This window comes from Hibiscus syriacus, unplaced genomic scaffold (genome assembly GCF_006381635.1).
Source record: "Hibiscus syriacus cultivar Baekdansim isolate YM2019G1 unplaced genomic scaffold, ASM638163v2 tig00111213_pilon, whole genome shotgun sequence".
Lineage (NCBI taxonomy): Eukaryota > Viridiplantae > Streptophyta > Magnoliopsida > Malvales > Malvaceae > Hibiscus > Hibiscus syriacus.
In genome coordinates, this window is record NW_024063022.1 from 5159237 (window position 1) to 5185566 (window position 26330).

At 33.3% G+C, this 26330-nt stretch overlaps 1 protein-coding gene across 1 annotated transcript; it reads right to left on the bottom strand.

Annotated features, from left to right (window-relative positions):
- Positions 1-181: 181 nt before the first annotated feature.
- On the bottom strand, positions 182-25939 carry LOC120156241 (organelle RRM domain-containing protein 1, chloroplastic-like). Its single transcript, XM_039167620.1, has 9 exons — positions 25713-25939; positions 2316-2809; positions 2038-2230; positions 1854-1951; positions 1703-1768; positions 1162-1251; positions 820-888; positions 631-737; positions 182-508 (listed from the first exon to the last, which is right to left on the bottom strand). The coding sequence occupies exons 1-9, from the start codon at positions 25937-25939 to the stop codon at positions 419-421; spliced, it is 1434 nt and encodes a 477-aa protein (XP_039023551.1). The 3' UTR covers positions 182-418.
- Between the last annotated feature and the right edge of the window lie 391 nt (positions 25940-26330).

The window sequence follows — 26330 nt, forward strand, 5'->3', positions numbered from 1 at the left end:
AGGAAAATTGTGAATGGATATTGATCATCTTCAGTTTTTCTGGCTTTGGATGAGTAATTGCTCAAAGGATTTGAATAAGTGCTTACTTGGAACAAGAAAAATGCTAAACTTAGATGAGTAGTTGATTGCGATTCTAGAATTTCGGATTAGTATTTTAACAAATCAGCAGTTGAATTCAGTAATATAATTGCTACAACATAAAATGCTATTTTCATGAAACGGACCAATTTGGTTCCCTATACACATCCCAAAGGATGCTCTCATAACTCAGATAGCAATCCTAAATGAACTGGGAACAAAAGATAGGCATATATGTGTATAGTTTCTAGTAACATTGATGTACCAAATTCCGGCAGTCCTGCAAAATTCTCATCGATGCTGAAAAGGGGCATTTGCTTCAACTTTCTTTTCTTTCTGGTCAGACTGTCATTTTTGGTCGATCTTTGCTGAAGTTGTGTGGTGGTTTAGTCTTGGCAACATCAACAACTATCATCCACCCATTTATGATCTAAAAAAGCAAACAAGAAAGCATTAAACCTCTCTTTAGCTTGATTTATATTTACAGGTTGTAAGCCAGATATGATAGTGTAGAAAGTAAGCGAATAAAAACGGTTGATCTAAATCATATACCTTGCCATTCATCTCCTTAAGTGCAGCACTCGCAGCCTCCTCTGTGGTGTATTCCACAAATGCATACCCTTTAGATCTTTTAGAGATCTTGTCCATTATGATTTTAACTGTTGAGAACAGAAGAATTATTAGCAAGCAAATCTACATTTTGTTTGCATGAAACTTTATCCATGAAACATGAAAAGATACCTTCAACAAGCTCACCGAAACCTTCGAAATGTGAACGTAATGTCTTCTCAGATGTGTAAAATGATAGTCCTGTTCGAGAAGTACAACATATCACAAAGGCCATAAGTTAGCAAATAAGAACAGGTATAAAACAAATCCACAGTGCCTCAAAGTTTTAGACCCCATGAATGAATATGAAAAGACTAGGGTAGGCAATGATGCAACAAACAGATGGTGCAACAAAACTTCTCCTTTTTATATGATCCAAAATAACATGTGAGTAAAACAAATACCACGAAAGGAAATAAAGACCACGTTCATATAAGTGAAAGATGGTAAAATTAGATTTCCAGCAGTAATTACCTGTTATGAAAAGTTTCTTTGTTCTTACTGAGGTAGTTTCACTAGGTTCTGAAGCCTCTGGCAGACTCGTAGAATTTTGTGAACTACTACCTAGAAATTGTGAATTGTTACTCCGTATTGCAAGGAAAGAAGGATAAAAAGAAACAGATACTTTGAAAATCATATATGTTGGATCAAATAAGAATTAAGTGTTGAATGTTAAGAATGAGGGAAAAATAATCTTAAGCTAACAAAAGCTAAGAGGGAAAGGAAATACAAATCAAATTTTAAATTATGATAATGAGGATCGATTATCTTACTTGCAGGAAAACATTATATGATATTATACATCATCATCTAATATATGAAGTTAAGCATTTCCTTCAAACTAAAAGATCATTTATCCAACTAGTCACTCACACAAAGTTTAACTACATTTCCTGCTTGTGACCTTTGAACTCATATACCCTTTCCAAATTTTTGCCAAGCCGACAAGTCAAAGACCGAAACTAATAGGAAATAGATTCTAAATGAGAGAAAATTATTAAGACAAGAGAGAAACCTCCATAGTCTTTGTTCTCCGACTCGAAATTCCTATCTAGCTCAACAGATAAAACTCCAGGCACGCCTGTGATGAAAAGAAGAAGCATTAATTCCAAAACTGCAAACACAATTTAAACTTACAAATACATATTCAAAGAGCATATACAGACCAGCTAGTTCGTTCGCGCATTCTTCGTCAAGTTCACAACAGAAACCAAACTGGGATTGCCAAGATACATGGTATATGCACATTTGAGCATCCATTTCACTGTAACAATAATTTCACTCAAAAGATGAACAAAACTTATGATGGAAAACCAGTTTTCTTTCATTCACAGTGAACAAAATACTTACTTTCCCAACACTTTGGTGAGTATTTGAGCATAATAATCAACCATTTGTGCTTTTGTGACAACCCCAATTCCAGGCTTATCCATTCGAACAAGCCAGTGTTTGGTGTTCCCAGCAGGAAACAACTGTGAATTGTAATCTTTTTGCTTAGAATTGTAATCTGGGTCTGGCTTAACAGATAAAACCTCAGGTAAACCTACAAATAAAGAGATGCAAAATCCAAAAATAATCAGAGATAAAGAAAAAAGACAAGGTGAAAAAATGAATAAGGAGACACTAACGAGCAAGTTCACGGGAGGCTTGTTCGTCGATATGGCAGCAAAACCCAAAGTGGGTATCACAAGAAGCATCGTATATACACATCTGAGCATCTTTTTGGGACCCCAAAACTGTTTCGAGAGTGTTGACGTAGTAATCAATGATTTGGGGCTTGGAATCGACACCTTCTGGGGGCTTAGCCATTAGCACCATCCAGTGGCCGTCATGAATCCTTCTTCTTGTTGTTTTTGTTGAAGAAGAAGAAGAAGAAGAAGAAGAAGAAACAGAGAAAGATGAAGCTGTGATTGGAGTTTTAGATGAAGAAATACAAGAATTGGATAAGGAAAGGTTGAAGTGGCTCTGTACGCCAATGGGAAATCTGGTTTTAGCTATTTGGGGCAATGATTTGTGTGATTTACTGAGAGAAAGAGAAATGGCGGGGACTGCCAGTGAGGGACAAAGGGATTCCATGGACATAGCTCTGATTGCTTCTCCTCGCTTTGTTGAATGCTTATTGCTTCGAGCTTATCAGCTTCTTCTGAGCTTTTGCTGGGCTGGGCCACGTTTGCCATTCGGTAGGAGAAAACAAATAGAGTAAACTACAACTTTAGTGCCCAAATTATTACTTTTATTCTATTTTAGTCACCCAACTATTTTTTTAAAATTATACCTAACGTTACGTTTTGGTTTATTTTGGTAACTCACTATTAAAAAAATTAACAGAACTACAAACATGACATTTTTTTCATTTCTTTCAATGATTAAGTGGCATGATCGTATGGTGACACATCGACATCACCGTTAATATTTTAACAAGTTAGCAAAATAAAACCAAAAGCATAATTTTGAAAGAAAAAAAAATTAGTCAAATGACCAAAACAGAACAAAAATATTAGTTAAGATACTAAACATGTAGTTTAAAGCCAACAAATATTCCACTCGTTTTAGTTTTGGCTTATTATACAAATCGGTACATGAATTTAGACAAGAATCTCAGATTGATACTAAATTTAAATAATGTTTATAAACTAGAATTTTATATTAATTGGTATTTCGATAATCATATACACAACAATTGATTGTATTATTTTAATCAGTCAATACCACATCAATAACATGATTGATTGTTAAGGTATCAAGTCAACACATATATTAATTTGAAATAATTTTTAAGTTTGTATACTAATTTAAGATAAAAAAATCATGAATCAATTTTAGAAAAAAATATCAAATTCATATATTGTTTTATATAATAAATATGCACTCCCTCCGTCCTGTAATTTGTGTTTGATATTAGCTATATACATAGTTTTAAGAGATATATTTGACCAAAGAAAATTACAAAATTATCTCTAAAATATGATTGATAGATTTGACGGATTTATTTTTTATATGTGTAAAAGAATTAGACATATAATGGTAAAAAAAGAAATAAAAATGTTATTATTTATTTAATTTTTAAAAGATCATTTTAAATAAAAAAATTTACTCGCAAGGAATTCATTCATTATCAACACCATTTACTTCAACCCAATTATAGCCCTGTACAATTTTTTGTATTCCCCTCTCATTCACGACATAAATTATCAAATTTTACATTTCTAATTTAATAAAAAAGAAATATTTTTTTAAAAAAAAGATAAGAATTAAAATAATTATCTTTATAAAATATGTATTGTCAATCGACTTGAGAAAATTTTGAACATATATTAACTTGTCATCACCACATATTATATTTTAAAAAAAATAAGGGTAAATTATATGTTTAGTATCTAAACTATCAATTTTTGTCTGTTTTAGTGCCTAAACTTTCAATTTTTTCAAAAACATACCTAATGTGTAATTTTTGTTTCATTTAAGCACCTCATTCAAAATTTATCGTTAAGTTTTGGAAAACATGAAAGTTTAGGTACTAAAACAAACCAACATTGATAGTTTAGGTACTAAACGCGTTACATTTTTAACGAAGGGGTACTAAAATGAAAAGAAAACTAAACGTTAGGTATGGTTTTATAAAAAATGAAAGTTTAAGTACTAAATCGGATCAAAATTGATAGTTTATGTATTAAATGCATACTTTACCCTAATTATTCCATGAGTTTCTTTGTTTCATTGTTCTAAGATTGCTTTGAATTGTTCTAAGAGTTAAAGGTTGTAAAATAGTCTCTTCTAACAACCCGTTGTATTCTAGTTGGTTAGGATACTCGGCTCTCACCTGAGAGACCCGAGTTCAGGTCCCGACATCGGAAAATTTTATTTTGCTGCTATATTCAGGCACTGTTTTTTTCATTTCGCCTCAAAGCAGAGTGATAAACTTGTAATTTTCCCCTCACTATTATATTCTTCTATAGATTTGATTGGAACAACCTACTAAACATAGCCTTTACATTTCTTTGATCTACTTTTAAATCTTTTACCGAACAACAAACTCGTGTATCCACAATTTTCTTTATACCTCTATAAACATACCCTAAACAATTGTATAATTTCATGCTTCTCTCTAGGATTCCTAAACCCTATAGTATTTTTTTATTTGAATAGTTTAAAATGATTATAAGGTAATATTTGTTCAGAATATTTCTTGATTCTTAATCATTGATTAGAAGGTAATATTTGTGTATAATCTTTCTTAATCATTGATAACACACATACACCCTGCAGACACAACTACTTGAATTCGAGTCTTCTAAAGAGAACATCAATATCTTATCAACTTTATCTTATCCTTATAGATCTTGGCTGCCCAGCAATGGAAAAAATCTAAAACATCAATTTCATACTTCCCCTCCAAATTTGTAAACCCTAAATTACTAAACCTCTCACTTTCACTCATATCAGGAGGACTACCAGACAATTCGTCCATCATATTTGTCGGAATAGTTCTTAAACTTTTGGATTCGATTCTCTATTGGTTTATGAAATTCTTTTAAAATTTTTGATTTTATAAAAAAATTTGAAATTGTCATAGATCTTTTTTAGCTATGTAGGGTTGAAAATATATAAAACCGTCTTTTTAAAGAAAATTTTTGAAAATCCATTTCTAAATACAATTTTATGATTAGCGATGAGAAAATGAGTTGAAGAGTTAGTTACGTGTGGGAAAAGATGAGCACCCCTACAACATGTACCTAATAAGTTGTCTAGGCATCAGAATTTACAAATTTAAATATAAATTTAAGAAATGATTCCTTAAACTTTTTTAAAAATAATTTGAATCTAGAATCCAAATTTATTTTAAAAGGCTATCCTTTTTGTCTAAGCATTGAAATTTATCTTAAACTTTCTGTTAAATGTATTTTTGATATAACAAATAGGGGCAAAATGTTTTAGGGCTAAATTGAATTTGGTCAAATGATGCAAAAATAATTCAAAGTCCAAATTAATTTGAAAAATATGTCCTAGATGTTTTCTAAACTTTGTCAAACTTTTAAACATATTTCTAAAGCTCAAAACTCTTGAAATTTTCCAAAAACCCTACCCAGTCTCGAGACCTATATTTCAGAAGGCTTTTCTGGTATCTGTACCATGGTGTTGGTATCGATATTGGAAGGTGAGTATCGATACTTCTTCAAGCAGTATCGATATCGAGCCTTAACGGCTATAATTTTGATTGTTTTTAATGCTCGGTCTTGATACCAACTTTCCGGTATCGATACCAAAGTTGCAAGTGAGCATTTAAAGCTCAAAATTAAGGGTTCTGACAGCTCCAAAACATCCCCAACGGTTAGAAATGACTACAAACTCATTCTAACACATAAAAACAAGTTGAGGACACTTGAAGAAGGTTACAACACCTATCCAAGCAATACATATCAAGAGAAAAGCTCTTTCAATCTTATTTTTCCTTTTCTCTTGTGCATAGAGTGTTTTTACGAGCTTAATTTGTAAATACCTACTTTTTGGAGATTTTCTTATTTATATTTCTTTGTCCTTTTGTAAAAGGGATTTTGGTTCTATCTTAGCCATTGTAAATGATAGTGAATTTGTAAAGGTTACTCTTGAGCCTAGGAAAAAAAAGAACAAATTAGTAAATTTGTTAGAAATCCTTAGTGAGGAGCTAAGGTAGTGGATGTAAACTTCATTGAGGAAGTTGAACCACTATAAATCTTTGAGCCAATTTTTCTTATCTTTTTTCTTAATTCCCAAAAATTTAAAAAGGACAATTCACCCTCTCTTGGCAACTATTTTGGTTGATTGCTTTGAGCCTCAAATCCCAATAATTGGTATCAGAGTGGGTCACAATCGACAAATTAACAACCTTGTGAAGATCCTATAAGAGCTCTATAAATTTCTGACTCAATTGAGAAGATGACTTTTTTCCTCTGGCGCTTACTACATCAAAGATTCTCAACCGATCAACAAGTTACCCTATTTCAATGGGAAATTTATGCATACTGGAATAATATGATGATGCTATTCATTCAAGCCATTGATCCATATGTGTGGAACTCTATCCTAGAATCGATGAATCATCCCTAACAAGAAGCTTATTAGAAAGATGATATATTTTCTTCCAAAGTCTTGGCAATCGAATAAGACGGCGATCATTAGAGTGAATAAATTAAAGTCACTCTCACTTAATGAACTTATTGGCTCCATTCTCACTCATGAGATGATGGAAAATGAGGAAGAACAAGAAGAAGATAAGAAAAAAGGAAAGAAATAAAAAGGTGTTGCCTTGAAATCCTCTACCCAAAATAAAAGAACCTCAAGTGAAGAAGAAGAGATGACCAAGCTCTTCAAAAGATTCTCTAAATTCATGTCTTCCTAAGGAACAGAAGTGAAGCATGAATCAAGTAAAAGGAATGGTACCCCGGTGTGCTTTAAGTGCCAAGGAATGAAACATGTCAAATACGAATGTCTCCTCTTAAAGAAGAAGGGATCAAGCAAAAAGAAGGCATTTATGGTGACTTGGAGTGATGAAGAAGACTCCAATGATGAAGATGAAGTTATTGACCTATGTCTCATGGCCATCGAACAAGATTCAAGGGTAACTTCTAACTCTTGTAATTTAAATTCTTATTCTTTCAAAGAGTTACAAGAAGCCTATGATGAATTGTATTTGGAATTTGAGAACATGAATTCCAAATATAAGAAATTAATTTCAGAATTTAAATTTGAAAATGAATTTCTTTTAAAAGCAAAAATAGATTTTGAAAAACAAAATGAAATTTTGAAAAATGATTTTGAGGTTTCAAAATTCAAAATCAATGATTTAGAAAAAGAAAATCTTGATTTAAAAGTTAATCTTGAATGCTTAACAAAAGAAAAAGAAATAATTTCTCAAAACACTTCATCATGTTTAAAAATGGCAAAATGCTCACATTTCCATTTTCATAGTCGCATGTAATATAATTGTCCTTTAAAACTTAGAAAACATTTTAAAATTAAATAAGTATGGGTTCATAAGGGAGCAAGGGACATTAGCACTAACAATCAAGGATCCAAAGCAATTTGGATACTAAAATCCAAATGAATGTCTCTTGTAGGTGTGTGGGAGCAATGATGTCACAAGTGAAGAAATTCAAATACTCTAGCCACACAAAATGAGGAATGGGTAATCTCTAATCTTATATATATATATTGGTTGCCTATTTTGTTTTATGTATGCATGATTTTTGAACATAAATGATTATATGTTTTTGTTTTTCATCTCATATATGTTAAAATGTATTATGGTGAACATTTTAAAGTTTTAATTGTTTTTCATAATTTTTTTCATCATAATGATTTTTGGTCAAATATGTTTTTAATTTTTTTTACAAACTTTTATTTTTGACCTCAAATTTAAATGTTTATACATGTGGTTTTATTGCAAATGATGTATCTCTAACAATTGATATCAATTTTTTCAAATGCATAACATTTTTGGATAGCTTTATGCATATAAACTTTAATATTAATATTGCATAAAGTAGTATAGATTTATATTTATTGAATTTCATGTGTTACTAACATGTTTGCTCATCTTTGTTTGAAATTCAATAGTTTTTTAAGTGTCAAGCTTTTAAAGTCATTTTTTTCCGAATGCATTTGTTGAGGGGGAGCTTTTGATCTTACAAATGATTTTTATGTTAAATTTTCTACTTACTCTCAATTGTTATTTTGTACCTTAAAGTTTGAATTATTTTTAATATAACAAAAAAACGAGAAGTATTGGTTTGAAAAATTCAATTTCAAGAATAAAATAGAGGGAGCTTAAATATTTTTCATATTAATTATCATATTCAACCCTTGTTTTGATAAGAGGAAGCTTTTGCCAAAAACTACTTTTTCAAAGGTTTTATTATATAAAAAAGGGGGAGATTGTTAAACATATATTTTGATATAATAAATAAAGGCAAAATGTTTTGGACTAAATTGAATTTTCTCAAATGCTTAAAAATAATTCAAAGTCAAAATTAATTAAAAAACGTCCTAGATGTTTCTAAACTTTTTCAAACTTTTAAACATTATTCTAAAGCTCAAAACTCTTGAAATTTGCCAAAAACAACCCTACTTAGTCTCAAGACCACCATGGCAATCTCGAGACTAATATTCAAGAAGGTTTTTCTTGTATCGGTACCATGGTGTTGGTATCGATATTGGAAGGTGAGTATCAATACTCCTTCAAATAGTATTGATATCGAGACCTCAACGACTATAATTTTGACTGTTTTTTATGCTCGGTCTCAATACCAACTTCCGAGTATCGATACCAAAGTTGCACGTGAGCATTTAATGTAACCCCCTCAGATCGATGCGAATAACCTGATTCGATCTGGAGTGTCACATTAGGGCCACCGGAGTGACCCATTATAAAAATAGCGGAAAATTTAAAACTTTTATTAAAACATGTAACTTATAAAATGATTTATCAGTATACAAAAAATAAAACATATTTTTAGACTCAAATATTAAAACAAAATACAATTACATGCCCCCTAATCACAAGTACCATACTCTGCAACCAACGCCGGAAGAACTCCCTTACTGAAGTCGATAATCGTACTGGTACGATTCTTTTAACCTGAAAAGGTGAGTAACAGAGTGAGCTTGGACGCTGAAGAACGTGGAGATACAAATAAACATATATTTCCTTATTGGTTCAGATATCTAAATATTTTTAGGCTGAGCTGAGGTCCCATTGATATCTCTGGTAGTAACAGATAATATTCAGTTCAGATGGAAATATTTCGGATGTCTAGGTTCAGGAGATCAGAATATGTTATCTAGTGTGTTCCCGTAAAACCAGTGAAAAGATACAGATAAAATATTTCAGTAAAATCGATTTATGTAACATGTTTTAAAAACATGAACACTACCTCCATTCGTCAAGTCCAAAATATGTAGGTTCCCCAGAACCATACACCCACTGTCAAGTCCAATAAGGCCCTGAGCACACAGCCGAGGAGCCGATAAATAAGGCCCCTGAGCACACAACCGAGGAACCTCCATGTATACTTCCTCCAACATTACCCCCCAAATAAAACATGTTTCGTTCGTAATAGATATATATATCAAAAATCAAAACATAATTCAGGTCAAGTAGCAGATCAGAATCCAGGTCAATCATATAAAAATACAGGTCAAGTATCATATCAAAATACAAATCGAAAATGATATAAATTATTCATGTGAATAGGTAACACACTAGAGTTTTTAGATGTTATTCAGAGATACTGGATAATCTTATCAGGTAGAGAAACACAGATTTTCAGTATGCTGATAGAATACCAGAATATAGAATCACTATTGGAAAAGATCAATAACTGATGGAATCATCAGTTATTCAGAATGAGACTTGAGATGATAGGGAAGAAATAAAGGTTCAAGACCTTTACAATCTATGTCGATTAATTAGTTTATCGAACAACTCCAGATGAATAGCTCCCAGAAATAATACTTATCAACTTGTCAATTCATTAACTTTCTAGGGTATTTACTCTTTAATACCAAATATTATTATCCATAAATCATCTTCTGAGTTATCACTGAACATATCTTAAGGAGACTAACAGATATTCCAATGCTCTTAATTTCATGTTCACGCTTTCACTACATCATGAACTGCTGACGTGCTTGATTTGTAGTTCATGATTCATAAGAACATTACATCATGTATGTTCATTAACGTTTCCAGACTCATCCAAATCACTTATTTAATCCTTAGTCCTTGAGGTTACTTAATTCATTTAACAATCAAGTTCATTACAGTTACTTCGGGGTTTTTAGGGTAATCCAGACGTTTCTGAATTTCATATACATATTGTACTTCCGTTCAATTTAATTTGGTCTTCGTGGTTGATTTGTCTAACGTATATCCATTTCTTATTACCGAATGTGATTTAGAGTTACGCTGAGCTGAGTACTTTTAAAATTATCATCGAACCACACTTGAGAAGATGAACACGCATTCAAGTAACATCTATGTCGTTCAGGTACTGACATATCATTAAGATTGATAAACTCACTTAAGTTGTGCTCCATAACTTCTAAAGGTAGTCCAACACCTATGCTTATTTGGTTTCCTTAATTAATCCAAGACATTTACTTAGTATAGGCCATAAGGGTATTTTGGTCATTTTGGTGTTTAGTTTTATTCCATTCATTTCAGAGCTCAATGATATCCACTCATTTATGAGCTTGGTGATATTCTTAGTCATTTTCATTCTAAGGGTATTCTGGTCATTTACAGATCCATTGTAGTCCAATAATTCATTCCATCCGATCTTATTATTAAATTCAAACTTATCATTTATGTCAGTCCCATCGAACTATTCTGACAGATCCGATGTATTTCAATCCTTTCCATCCATATGATCTTATTATTTAATTCAAACGTATCATCTTTTCCAGTCCTTTTTAATAGTTCTGACAAAAAACACCCTTGATAATTTATTCTCAAATCGGAGATTTTCAGGTTAAAAGTCTTTTCAGATGTTACTAACGAATTATCAGGAATTTTCCATACAAAGGTAGGATCTAAATAATCAAATCAATAATTTATTGGTTTAAGTACAAATTCTTAGGTTACTTTCCCATTCAGAGTCAACTCGGATTATCTTTACCTTTCAAGGGCATTTTTGTAATTTCTTAATCAAATAATTTTGGTATTAACTCTTAACGAAAATAATTATAATTTAGAGATCCTATGGTCAACTGCTTTCCCGATCATTCTCTTATCTTGAAATGATTCCTTAACAGATTTCTAATATCTTGCACAAACCCTCTTGGGGTTAAAAACCTGTTATCCAAATTTTCCAAGCAAAACTAGCATTTCTTATGCACATCTGTAAATTTATCATATCAATATGCCTTTTTCAGAGTTATTAATCAACTTCTAGGGACAACTTGTCATTTTACAACATAGGGGTATTTTCGTAATTTTACCTAATTGAAATGTTCTCATAATTTATCATCTAAGTACCTTTAATGAGATAAATTATAATCTACATATCCATGGCTGATTCCTTTACCACTTAATTCCAGAACTTGTAATTTAATTCCAATTGTCCTCCGATTTCTTATAATAGTCATCTGAGACGTATTCAGTTACTTACTTTCTACTGCATTGTATCGAGTGTAGAGCTTCATCAATTAACTCCACATAAGTGACCAACATTATCTTATTCATGCATTTACCAATATCAACATGTTCCATAAAGCATAAAGAGGCAGTAAAGTATTACCTCGTTTTCTGTGCCATACTGATTGACCATAAAAATTATATTTGAACGCCCTCAATCTTGAAATCATCTTCCAATAATTCCTCAGATGCATATAAATAGAAATTACATAAAAAAATGGAGCTTAATTCTGAAAAATGGATCGAATCAGGTGATAAATCAGTCAAAAATAGCTTACCGGTTTGAATTTGAAGAAACGCTCTTTGGATTCGGATTTAGAACGTCGAAAAACATAAAATATTACTTTTCGCAAATTTTGACTTCTCGGTCAAAGTCAACGAGTTTGACTGGAAATTTCGAGGCTTTCGAGTCTGAATTTCGAAAAATGGATTGTATAATCGAACTCAGGACGTCAAAAAAATGTCAGGATAGGTGTACCCGGAAAAAGTCAACGGTCGTTCAACGCCTAGTTAACGCCGATCAAAGTTCTGGTTAAAGGTGGTCAACGGTAAATTGTTTGACATAATTATCACCCTAACAGAAATTAATTACAAAACTAACACCCTTTTAAAAATATTTATGAAACTAACACTCGAGTTTTACACAAATATCACCCTAACAGAAATTAATTACAAAATTAGCACCCCCTACGCAAAGTACCACGCGTGCGGCGCGTGAACAATGATACGGTGTCGGAAAAAATCACGAAAAAATTCTAAAAATTATTTTAAGGCATTTTGAGACACTTACCAAGTTCGGTTCACAATTTTGAACGGTGGAGAGCTCGATTTCGAAATGTCGAAAACTTTGACTTTCTCAACCCTCCACGCTCCACCAATGACGGAGAAACGGAGGACACCGATGTACACGGAATGATGCAAGGAACACGATGGTGCGGGAGGTGTCAAAAACGGATGGTCGGATCGTCGTGAATCGACAAAAAACCAATGAAAATCGTGTTAAAATCGACGATACTTCCAATTGAAATTAACGACGAATGACGATGATTCACAACGAAAGGTTTGAGGGTTTTTGTTCATCGGTCGACAACGAACACGATGGTGGTTTCAGTTCGTCGATCAGAGGTCGGACGAAGAGTATATCGGAGTTGAAATGAGGGTCAAAGGGGAGAGAAAATTGGGAATTTTCTGTTGAAACATACGGGAAAATGGGGTTTATATTTTCTCCTAAAGAAAAATGGTCAAATCATAAGTTTAGCCACTGAATTTCCTGTACTTCTTAAAACGGTCTACCAACTTTGAAAATTTTAAATTTAGTCCACAATTTTCTTCCCATAATACTAATTAAATCCACCATCTTATAATTCTAAAATTTATCCCCTAAATTGTGGTATTACAATTCTCCCCTCCTTAAATGAATTTCGTCCTCAAAATTCATTCATGTCACAGAAATGCAGAAATGAAACTTCCACCTATTTTTTCATACCTTCAAGTAACTTTTACAAAAATGCGAGTTCTTTACTAATCGTTAACCCGCTGAGCATATATTCTTATTAGAACTTTTCCTCATTTCAATAAAAGAACCCGAATGAAAATTTCCTTAAGAATCAATTTAGCATTGGTTACGAGAGGCTTATGGAGCTGTAATATATCCAAATTTCATTTATGGAGTGGGATCAGAATTTCTCCATTGAGTGATTCACATTACTCGTGAGGTACTTACAGAATTCAGATAGACGTTACATGTATTCCTTTATAAAATAATAGAATCCTAACGGATAAAAACTTAGGTTTGCTCATTACAGATAGGGACTCAACCTTGGAGTTCCGGCTCAGAGAGGTATGATTGCAGTCTAGGGTATGTAGTGATTAGACATATTTTGATATTAGACCAGCCGATCTATTTTGAAAATTTTGACTCAAACCAAAACTATGATACCACTAAATGTAACCCCCTCAGACCGATGCGGATAACATGATCTGATCTGGAGTGTCACATTAGGGTCATCGGAGCGACCCATTGTAAAAATAGCGGAAAATTTAAAACTTTTATTAAAACATGTAACTTATAAAATGATTTATCAGTATACATAAATAAAATAGATTTTCAGACTCAAATATTAAAACAAAATACAATTACATGCCCCCTAATCACAAGTAACATACTCTGCAACCAATGCCAGAAGAACTTCCTTACTGAATTCGATAACCGTACTTGTACGATTCTTTTAAACTGAAAAGGTGAGTAACAGAGTGAGCTTCGGAAAGCTCAGTAATACAGAACTACCAGATGATACTGAAGAACGTGCAGATACAGATAAACATATATTTCCTTATTGGTTCAATTTAGGTTGAGAAGAGGTCCCATTGATATCTCAGGTAGTAACAGATAATATTCAGTTTAGATGGAAATATTTCGGATGACTAGGTTTAGGAGATCAGAATAGGTTATCTAATGTGTTCCCGTAAAACCAGTGAAAAGATATAGATAAAATATTTCAGTAAAATCGATTTATGTAACATGTTTTAAAAACATGAACACTACCTCCATCCGTCAAGTCCAAAATATCTAGGTTCTCCAGAACCATACACCCACCGTCAAGTCCAGTAAGGCCCTGAGCACACAGCCGAGGAGCCTCCAGGTATACTTCCTCCAACATTACCCCCTAAATAAAAACATGTTCCGTTCGTAACAGATATATATATCAAAAATCAAAACATAATTCATGTCAAGTAGCATATAAAAATCCAGGTCAAGTATCATATCAAAATCCAGGTCAAGTATCATATCAAAATCCAAATCGAAAATCAGATAAACTATTCATGTGAATAGCTAACACACTAGAGTTTTCATATGTTATTCAGAGATACTGGATAATCTTATCAGGCAGAGAAACACAGATTTTCAGTATTACGATAGAATACCAGAAGGTAGAATCACTATTGGAATAGTTTAATAACTGATGAAATCATCAATTATTCAGAATAAGACTTGAGCTGATAGGGATGAAATGAAGGTTCAGGACATTTACAATCTATGTCGATTAATTAGTTTATCGAACAACTCCAGATGAATACTCCCAGAAATAATACTTATCAACTTGTTAATTCATTATCCTTCAAGGGTATTTACTCTTTAATACCAAATATTATTATCCATGATCATCTTCTGAGTCATCACTGAACAGATCTTAAGGAGACTAACAGATATTCCAATGCTCTTAATTTCATGTTCACGCTTTCACTATATCATGAACTGCTCACGTGCTTGACTTGTAGTTCATGATCCATAAGAACATTACATCATGTATGTTCATTAACGTTTCCATACTCATCCAAACCACTTATTTAATCCTTAGTCCTTGAGGTTACTTAATTCATTTAACAATCAAGTCCATTACAGCTACTTCGGGATTTTTCAGGGTAATCCAGACGTTTCTGAATTTCATATACATATTGTAATTTTGTTCAATTTAATTTGGTCTTCGAGGTTGATTTGTCTAACGAATATCCATTTCTTACTACCGAATGCGATCTAGAGTTGCACTGAGCTGAGTACTTTCAAAATTATCATCGAATCACACTTGAGAAGACGAACACACATTCAAGTAACATCTATGTCGTTCAGGTACTGACATATCATTAAGATTGATCAAATCACTTAAGATGTGTTCCATAACTTCTAAAGGTAGTCCAACACCTATGCTTATTTGGATTCCTTAATTAATCCAAGACATTTACTTAGTATAGGCCATAAGGGTATTTTGGTTATTTTGGTGTTCAGTTTTATTCCATTCATTTCAGAGCTCGAGAATATCCATTCATTCCTGAGCTTGGTGATATTCTTAGTCATTTGCATTCTAAGGGTATTCTAGTCATTTTACGGATCCATTGTAGTCCAATAATTCAATCTTAGTATTAAATTCAAACTTATCATTTATGTCAGTCCCATCGAACTATTCTGACAGATCCGATGTATTTCAATCCTTTCCATCCATCTGATCTTATTATTTAATTAAAATGTATCATCTTTTCCAGTCCTTTTGAATAGTTCTGACAAAAAAACACCCTTGACAAAAATGTATCATCTTTTCCAAGCATTTTTGTAATTTCTTAACCAAATAATTTCGGTATTAACTCTTAACGAAAATAATTATAATTTAGAGATCCTATGGTCAATTGCTTTCCCGAACATTCTCTTATCTTGAAATGATTCCTTAACAGACTTCTAATATCTTGCACAAACCCTCTTGGGGTTAAAAATCAGTTATCCAAATTTTCTAAGCAAAACTAGCATTTCTTATGCACATCTGTAAATTTATCAGATCAATATGTCTTTTCAAAGTTATTAATCAACTTCCAGGGACAACTTGTCATTTTACAATATAGGGGTATTTTTGTAATTTTACCTAATCGAAATGTTCTCATAATTTATCATCTAAGTACCTTTAATTAGATAAATTATAATCTATATATCAATGTTGATTCCTTTATCACTTAATTCCAGAACTTGTAATTTAATTCCAATTGTCCTCCAATTTCTTATAATAGTCATCTGAGCCATATTCAGTTACTTATTTTCTACCACATTCGTATCGAGTGTAGAACTTCATTAATTAACTCCACATAAGTGACCAACATTATTTTATTCATGCATTTACCAATATCAACATGTTCTATAAAGCATAAAGAGGTAGTAAAGTATTACCTCATTTTCCGTGCCATATTGATCGACCATAAATATTACATTTGAACGCCATCGATCTTGAAATCATCTTCCAATAATTCCTCACATTCATATCAATAGAAATTACATAAAAAACGGAGCTTAATTCTAAAAAACGGATCGAATCAGGTGATAAATCAGTCAAAAATAGCTTACCGGTTGGAATTTGAATAAACGGTCTTCGGATTCGGATTTAGAACGTCGAAAAACATAAAATATGAGCTTTCGAAAAATTTGACTTTTTGGTCAAAGTCAACAAGTTTGACTGGCAATATCGAGGCTTTCAGGTCTGAATTTCGAAAAACAGACTGCATAATCGAAATCAGGACGTCGAAAAATATCAAGATAGGTGTACCCGGAAAAAGTCAACGCCATTCAAAGTTCTGGTCAAAGGTGGTCAACGATCAACTGTTTTACACAATTATCACCCTAAAAGAAATTAATTACAAAACTAACACCCTTTTAAAAATATTTATAAAACTAACACCCAAGTTTTACACAAATATCACCCTAACAGAAATTAATTACAAAATTAGCACACCCTACGCGTAATGGCAACACGTGTGGCGCGTGAATAGTGATATGGTGTCAGAAAAATTCATGAAAAAATTTCTAAAAATTATTTTAAGGCATTTTGAGACACTTACCAAGATCGGTTCACGATTTTAAACGGTGGAGAGCTCGATTCTGAAAAATCGAAAACTTTGACTTTCTTACCCCTCCACGCGCCGACGACGACGGAGAAACATAGGACACCTATGGACGTGGAACGATGCAAGGAACACGATGGTGCGGGAGGTGTCAAAAATGGATGGTCGGATCGTCGTGAATCGACGAAAAACTAACGAAAATCGACTTAAAATCGACGATACTTCCAACTGAAATTAACGACGAACGATGATGATTCACGATGAAAGGTTTGAGGGTTTTTGTTCATCGGTCGACAACGAATACGATGGTGGTTTCAGTTCGTCGATCAGAGGTCAAACGGTGAGTAGATCGGAGTTGAAAGGAGGGTTAAAGGGGAGAGAAAAATGGAAATTTCCTACTGAAACATACGGGAGATGGGGGTTTATATTTTCTCCTAAAGAAAAATGGTCAAATCATGAGTTTAGCCACTGAATTTCCTGCATTTCTTAAAATGGTCTGCCAACTTTGAAAAATTTCAATTTAGTCTTCAATTTTCTTCCCAAAATACCAATTAAATCCACCACTTTATAATTCTAAAATTTAGCCCCTAAATTGGGGTGTTACAATTCTCCTCTCCTTAAATGAATTTCGTCCTCAAAATTCATTCATGTCACAGAAATGCATAAATGAAACTTTAATCTGTTCTTTCATACCTTCAAGTAACTTTTACAAAAATGCAAGCTCTTTACTAATCGTTAACCAGCTGAGCATATATTCTTATCAGAACTTTTCCTCATTTCAATAAAAGAATCCGAATGAAAATTTCCTTGAGAATCAATTCAGCATTGGTTACGAAAATAGGCTCATGGAGCTGTAATATATCCAAATTTCATTTATGGAGTGGGATCAGAATTTCTCCATTGAGTGATTCACATTACTTATGAGGTACTTACAGAATTCAGATAGACGTTACTGGTATTCCTTTATAAAACAATAGAGTCCTAACGGATAAAAACTTAGGTTTGCTCATTACAGATAGGGACTCAATCTTGGAGTTTCAACTAAGAGAGGTACGATTGCAGATTAGGGGCATGTATTGATCAAACATATTTTGACATTCGACCAGCCGATCTATCTTGAAAATTTTGACTCAAACCAAAGCTATGATACCATTAAATGTAACCCCCTCAGTCCGATCCAGATAACCTGATCCGATCTGGAGTGTCACATTAGGGCCACCGGAGCGACCCATTGTAAAAATATCATAAAATTTAAAACTTTTATTAAAACATGTAACTTATAAAATGATTTATCATTATACAGAAATAAAACATATTTTTAGACTCAAATATTAAAACAAAATACAATTACATGCCCTATAATCACAAGTAACATACTCTGCAACCAACGCCGGAAGAACTCCCTTACTGAAGTCGTTAACTGCACTGGTACGATTCTTTTAAACTGAAAAGGTGAGTAACAGAGTGAGTTTCAGAAAGCTCGGTAATACAAAACTACTAGATGATGCTGAAGAACGTGCAGATACAGATAAACATATATTTCCTTATTGGTTTAGATATCTACAGATTTTTAGGCTGGGATGAGGTCACATTGATATCTCAGGTAGTAACAGATAATATTCAGTTCAGATGGAAATATTTCGGATGTCTAGGTTCAGGAGATCAGAATAGGTTATCTAGTGTGTTCCCGTAAAACCATTGAAAATATTCAGATAAAATATTTCAGTAAAATCGATTTATGTAACATGTTTTAAAAACATTAACACTAACCCCATCTGTCAAGTCCAAAATGTGTAGGCTCCCCAGAACCATACACCCACCGTCAAGTCTAGTAAGGCCCTGAGCATACAGCCGAGGAGCCGATAAGTAAGGCCCTGAGCACACAGTCGAGGAGCCGGTAAGTAAGGCCTTGAGCACACAGCCGATGAGCCTCCAGGTATACTTCCTCCAACATTACCCCCAAATTATACATGTTCCGTTCGTAACGGATATATATATAAAAAATCAAAACATAATTCAGGTCAAGTAGCATATCAGAATCCAGGTCAAGTATCATATAAAAATCCAGGTCAAGTATCATATCAAAATCCAGGTCAAGTATCATATCAAAATCCAAATCGAAAACCAGATAAATTATTCATATGAATAAGTAACACACTAGAGTTTTCAGATGTTATTCAGAGATACTGGATAATCTTATCAGGCAGAGAAACACGGATTTTTAGTATGTCGATAGAATACCAGAAGGTAGAATCACTATTGGAAGAGATCAATAACTGATGGAATCATCAGTTATTCAGAATGACACTTGAGCTTATAGGGAAGAAATGAAGGTTCAGAACCTTTACAATATATGTCGATTAATTAGTTTATCGAACAACTCCAGATGAATAGCTCCCAGAAATAATACTTATCAACTTGTCAATTCATTATCCTTCCAGGGTATTTACTCTTTAATACCAAATATTATTATCCATAGATCATCTTCTGAGTCATCACTGAACATATCTTAAGGAGACCAACAGATATTCCAATGCTCTTAATTTCATGTTCACGCTTTCACTATATCATGAACTACTGACGTGCTTGATTTGTAGTTCATGATCCATGAGAACATTACATCATGTATGTTCATTAACATTTCCATACTCATCCAAATCACTTATTTAATCCTTAGTCCTTGAGGTTACTTAATTCATTTAACAGTCAAGTCCATTACAGTTACTTCGGGGTTTTTAGGGTAATCCAGACGTTTTTGAATTTCATATACATATTGTACTTTCGTTCAATTTAATTTGGTCTTCGTGGTTGATTTGTCTAATGAATATTAATTTCTTATTACCGAATACGATCTAGAGTTGAGCTGAGTACTTTCAAAATTATCATCGAACCATACTTGAGAAGACGAACACACATTCAAGTAACATCTATGTTGTTCAGGTACTGACATATCATTAAGATTTATCAACTCACTTAAGATGTGTTCCATAACTTCTAAAGGTAGTCCAACACCTATGCTTATTTAGATTCCTTAATTAATCCAAGACATTTACTTAGTATAGGCCATAAGGGTATTTTGCTTATTTTGGTGTTCAGTTTTATTCCATTCATTTCAGAGCTCGAGGATATCCACTCATTCCTGAGCTTGGTGATATTCTTAGTCATTTGCATTCTAAGGGTATTCTAGTCATTTTACAGATCCATTGTTATCCAATAATTTATTCCGACCGATCTTATTATTAAATTCAAACTTATCATTTATGTCAGTCCCATCAAACTATTCTGACATATCCGATGTATTTCAATCCTTTCCATCTATCTGATCTTATTATTTAATTCAAACATATCATATTTTCTAGTCTTTTTGAATAGTTCTGACAAAAAAACCCTTGATAATTTATTCTCAAATCAGAGATTTCCAAGTTAAAAGTATCTTCAGATGTTACTAACGAATTATCAGGAATTTTCCATACAAAGGTAGGATCTAAACAATCAAATCAATAATTTTTCCGTTTAAGTACAAATTCTCATGTTACTTTCCCATTCGGAGTAAACTCGAACTATTTTTACCTTTTAAGGGTATTTTTGTAATTTCTTAACCAAATAATTTCGGTATTAACTCTTAACAAAAATAATTATAATTTAGAGATCCTATGGTCAATTACTTTCCCGAACATTCTCTTTTCTTGAAATGATTCCTTAACAGACTTCTAATATCTTGTACAAACCCTCTTGGGGTTAAAAACTTGTTATCCAAATTTTCCAAGCAAAACTAGCATTTCTTATGCACATCTGTAAATTTATCAGATCAGTATGCATTTTCAGAGTTATTAATCAACTTCTAGGGATAACTTATCATTTTACAACATAGGGGTATTTTTGTAATTTTACCTAATCGAAATGTTCTCATAATTTATCATCTAAGTACCTTTAATGAGATAAATTATAATCTACATATTCATGGCTGATTCCTTTATCACTTAATTCCAAAACTTGTAATTTAATTCCAATTGTCCTCTAATTTCTTATAATAGTCATCTGAACCATATTCAGTTACTTACTTTTTACCGCATTCGTATAGAGTGTAGAACTTCATTAATTAACTCCACATAAGTGACCAACATTATCTTATTCATGCATTTACCAATATCAATATGTTCCATAAAGCATAAAGAGTTAGTAAAGTATTACTTCGTTTTTCGTGCCATACTGATTGACCATATAAATTACATTCGAACGCCCTCGATCTTGAAATCATCTTCCAATAATTCCTCAGATGCATATCAACAGAAATTACATAAAAAAATAGAGCTTAATTTCGAAAAACGGATCGAATCGGGTGATAAATCAGTTAAAACAGCTTACCGGTTTGAATTTAAAGAAACGGCCTTCAAATACAGATTCAGAACGTCGAAAAACATAAAAGATGACTTTTCGAAAATTTTAACTTTTCGGTCAAAGTTAACGAGTTTGAATGGCAATTTTGAGGCTTTTGGGTCTAAATTTTAAAAAACGGACTGCACAATCGAACTCAGGACGTCGAAAAATGTCAGGATATGTGTACCCGAAAAAAGACAACGACCGTTCAACACCGGTCAAAGTTCTGGTCAAAGGTGGTCAATGGCAGTCAACGGTCAACTGTTTTACACAATTATCATCCTAACAGAAATTAATTACAAAACTAACACCCTTTTAAAAATATTTATGAAACTAACACCTGAGTTTTACACAAATATCACCCTAACATAAATTAATTACAAAATTAGCACCCGTTAGCGCAGTGGCAACGAGTGCGACGCGTGAACAGTGATACGACCTCGGAAAAATTTCTAAAAATTATTTTAAGGCATTTTGAGACACTTACCAAGCTCAATTCAAAATTTTGAACTGTGGAGAGCTCAATTTTGAAACATCGAAAACTTTGACTTTCTGAACCCTCCACGCGTCGACGACGACGGAGAAACGGAGGACACCGATGGACGCGGAACGATGCAAGGAACACGATAGTGCGTGATGTGTCAAAAACGGATGGCCGGATCGTCGTGAATCGACGAAAAATCAACAGAAATCGAGTTAAAATCGATGATATTTCCAACTGAAATTAACGACGAACGACGACGATTCACGATAAAAGGTTTGAGGGTTTTTGTACATCGGTTGACAACGAACACGATGGTGGTTTCGGTTCGTTGATCAGAGGTCGGACGACGAGTATATCAGAGTTGAAAGGAGGGTCAAAGGGGAGAGAAATGTAATAACCCGGAAATTTGAAAAAAAATATATTTGTAATTTGAGGTTTTAATTAAGTAATTTGGTGAAATTTGGGGACTAAATTGAAAGATTTTAAAAATTCATAGCTTGTTTTAGAGTTAAAGGAAATTCAGGGACCAAGCGCTGAATTTATCCTAAAATGTTAGGTATGTGGTATTATATGCGTGAATTGGTTTCTGAAAATCATAAACCAATTAATCCCAAATTCCCTTCCCAGAGCCCATTTTCCAACCACGATCCCGACGCCGTCCGAATTCCGATCGTCGTTTTGAAACCACCATCGTGTTCGTTATCGAATGAGGAACAATTCCCTTAAATTAATTGAATCGAAACACTGCCAAACGTCGGAAATTTCCAGTCAAAGCCTCGACCTTTTTTTAGCTCAATCGCTGAGAAAATCTTAAATTCATCGTCGATCGTTGTTCCGTTTACGACACCTCCGGCACCATCGTGTTTCTTGTGTCGTTCCAATTCCACCGGTGTCCTTTTTCTTCGTCGACGACGGCGTGTGTGGTGGTTAAGCGGTCAAAGTTTCCGATTTGATGAAATCGAGCTCTCCGCCATTCAAAAATTTGAACCGATCTTTGTAAGTATCTCGAAATCGCTCAAAATAATTTTTAGAAAATTTTCCGTGAATTTTACGCAGCCAGAAGAGTCCTCACGCGCCCCCACGCGCCGCCACTGCGCGTGGGGAATGCTAAAATAACCGGTTTTTCAAAGGGTTTGACCGGTTCCGACCCGACCCGTTGACCGACCCGTTGACCGTTGACCGGGTGACATTTTGGGAATTAATTCGAAATAGGTGTTATTTTGGGAATTTAATTTGAAAAAGGTCATACTTTATGTTTTTCGATGTCCTGAATCTGATTCCGAAGTCCGTTTTGTCAAATTCTGACCCGAAATCCCCGAATCAAGCATGTGAACCCAAAAATGCTTAGTATTTTAGTATTTTGATTATTTATTTGAGAATTAGTTAAGGAATTGATTCAATAAAATATTTTATGAAGGTACCCGTGTTTCACCTGAACGAGGATTAGTTAGGTCTGGAGTTGTTCGTTCGTCAGATCAGCTTGAATCGCGTACTACAAGAATTACCCGTAGGTTTCCGTATATTATTTAAATAAAGATTATTTATATTAGGATTCCAATATGGATTTTTCCAATTCGTATGATCTAGCGATGCAGTAGAGCGTGATCGACAAACCCAGTGATAGGCTTCCCTATCTGATTTCTCATACTGTTACAGGTGTGTTTCCTGATAGTGTTATATTATTGTTTTAAAGTATATAAATATCTGAATATTGTGTATCTGATTTCTGATTTACTGTATATTTCTGATATGATTTCTGGTTACGGTATTTTATATCGTTTTCTGAATACTGATTACCCAACATCTGAATTACCATACATTACTAATTTGATTTTTGATTTCTGTATTTTTATGGTTTTCAAGCTTGAAACATTCTTATGTTTTTAAAGAATTATTCATTGTTTTACGCGCATACATTCATGTTCATTATTATCATTGGGGGGAATATTATTGGAGGAAGATTATCTGCAGGCTCCTCGGCTGTGTGCTCAGGGCCTTACTGGTTGTGCGAGGTGTATGGTTCTGGGGAACCTACACAAACAGATTGTGAAAGGATGGGGGTAGTGTTCATGTTTTCAAAACATATTGCATAAACAAATTTTACTAAAATATTTTGTTAATATGTTTTTATACATTGTATGGAGCACACTGAGCTTTTTAGCTCATTCTGTAGTTTTTACCTTTTTCAGATAACAGCAGACATAAGCTTGCAGATTTGGCATCAGGAGAGATCAACTACTTATTTTGTACGAACATATATCTCTACATGTTTTCCGTTGTATCTGGTGACATGTATTTGCTATCGTTTTGGATATATCTGTATTATTAATATTTTGGTTTGTATTAATATAATGTATTGTAAGATATAAAAAAAACCTCTGAATGGGATATGTGACCACTTAGGTTTGGGTCTAACTTACAGACCAGGTCTGGGGGGCTACAAGAAAACTGGGACTTTTCTGTTGAAACATACGGGAAATGAGGTTTATATTTTCTCCTAAAGAAAAATGGTCAAATCATGAGTTTAGCCACTGAATTTCCTGCACTTCTTAAAACGGTCTACCAACTTTGAAAATTTTCAATTTACTCCTCAAATTTCTTCCCAAAATACCAATTAAATCCACCACTTTATAATTCTAAAATTTAGCCCCTAAATTGGGGGTTACATTTAATGTTGAAAATTAAGGGTTCTAACAGCTCCAAAACATCACCAACAATTAGAAACGACTACAAACTCATTTCATCATATAAAAACAAGTTGATGACACTTGAAGAAGGTTACAACACCTATCTAAGCAATACATATCTAGAGAAAAGCTCTTTCAATCTTATTTTTCCTTTTATATGGTACATAGAGTGTTTTTGTGAGCTTAATTTGTAAACACTTACCTTTTGGAGGTTTTCTTGTTTACATTTCTTCATCCTTTTGTAAAAGGGATTTTGGTTCTATCTTAGCCATTATAAAAGATAGAGAATTTGTAAATGATACTCTTCAGCCTAAAGAAAGAAAGAACAAATTAGTGAATTTGTTAGAAATCCTTAGTGAGGAGCTAAGGTAATGGATGTAGACTTCATTGAGGAAGTTGAACCACTATAAATCTTTAAGTCAATTTTTCTTATCCTTTCTCCTCAATTCCCAAAAAATTACAAAAGGCCAATTCACCCCCTCTTGGCAACTATTTCAGTTGATTTCTTTGAGCTTCAAATCCCAACACTTTCCTTTATATTTTTTTAAATAAGGGCTCATTTAATCTATAAATTTTTAAATAAAGCTCATTTAATCACATACTTTTATATGAGATTTTATTTGATATATTATTCAAATCAGAGTCTTAGTTGATTTTTTTAATGAAAATTGGAAAACACGAAAAAAAGGTAGACCCTTCTGATTACACAATAAGGAAGTCCATCAATGTCTTGACATATGAGATGTTTGATATAGTTTGGGGGTGAGTCAAGTTGAAGCATATCGAAGTTAGTTGAAGACGAATTTTTCCCTAGAGCATCAGCAGGATAATTTGCTTCTCTGTGAATCCAAATGAAATCAATGACCCAACTTCGCTGTTGAAGTAAAAAAATGGCACAAACAAGGGGAAAAGAATTGGCCGTACTAACAGTGTCATTGATGGCCGCTCTAGTTCGCAAATAGTCGGATTGAACATGCACAAATTCAAAACCAAGATTCCAAGCAAGGTAGAGACCATCATATATGACCTAGAGTTCAACTTGAAGAGGAGTTGAGACTCTAATTGCATGATTAAAGCCACATAGCCAGGAACCGTAATTGTCACGTAACAGGCCATCAATGGAGGCAGTTCCAGTGTTTGGACAGACTGATCCATCTATATTAAGAGCTATCCAACAAAGAGGCGGAAGGGTCTATTGTATAGACGTTGGGTTGAGATTCATAGGTGATTGCTTTGAGGTAACAATCCGATAAGATCCATAATGACTAGACCACAGGATACGATGAACAATAGAAGAAGCGTCGTAAAGAGATTTAGCAAAAATCTGGTCATTACGAGATTTCCTTATGTGCCAACAAGTAGCATTAAAGATAATATTTCGTCTAGCAGTAGAGCCGGGGTAGCTTTTGATTGAGTTTATATTGTTCAACAACCAGTCCTTGTGTTTCACAGTGAAAAGATCATGGGAGATCAATATAGGTAAAATGTTCCAAATATCATGAGCATTCCTACAGTCTTAGAGAGTATGAAGGACAGTTTTGTTAGC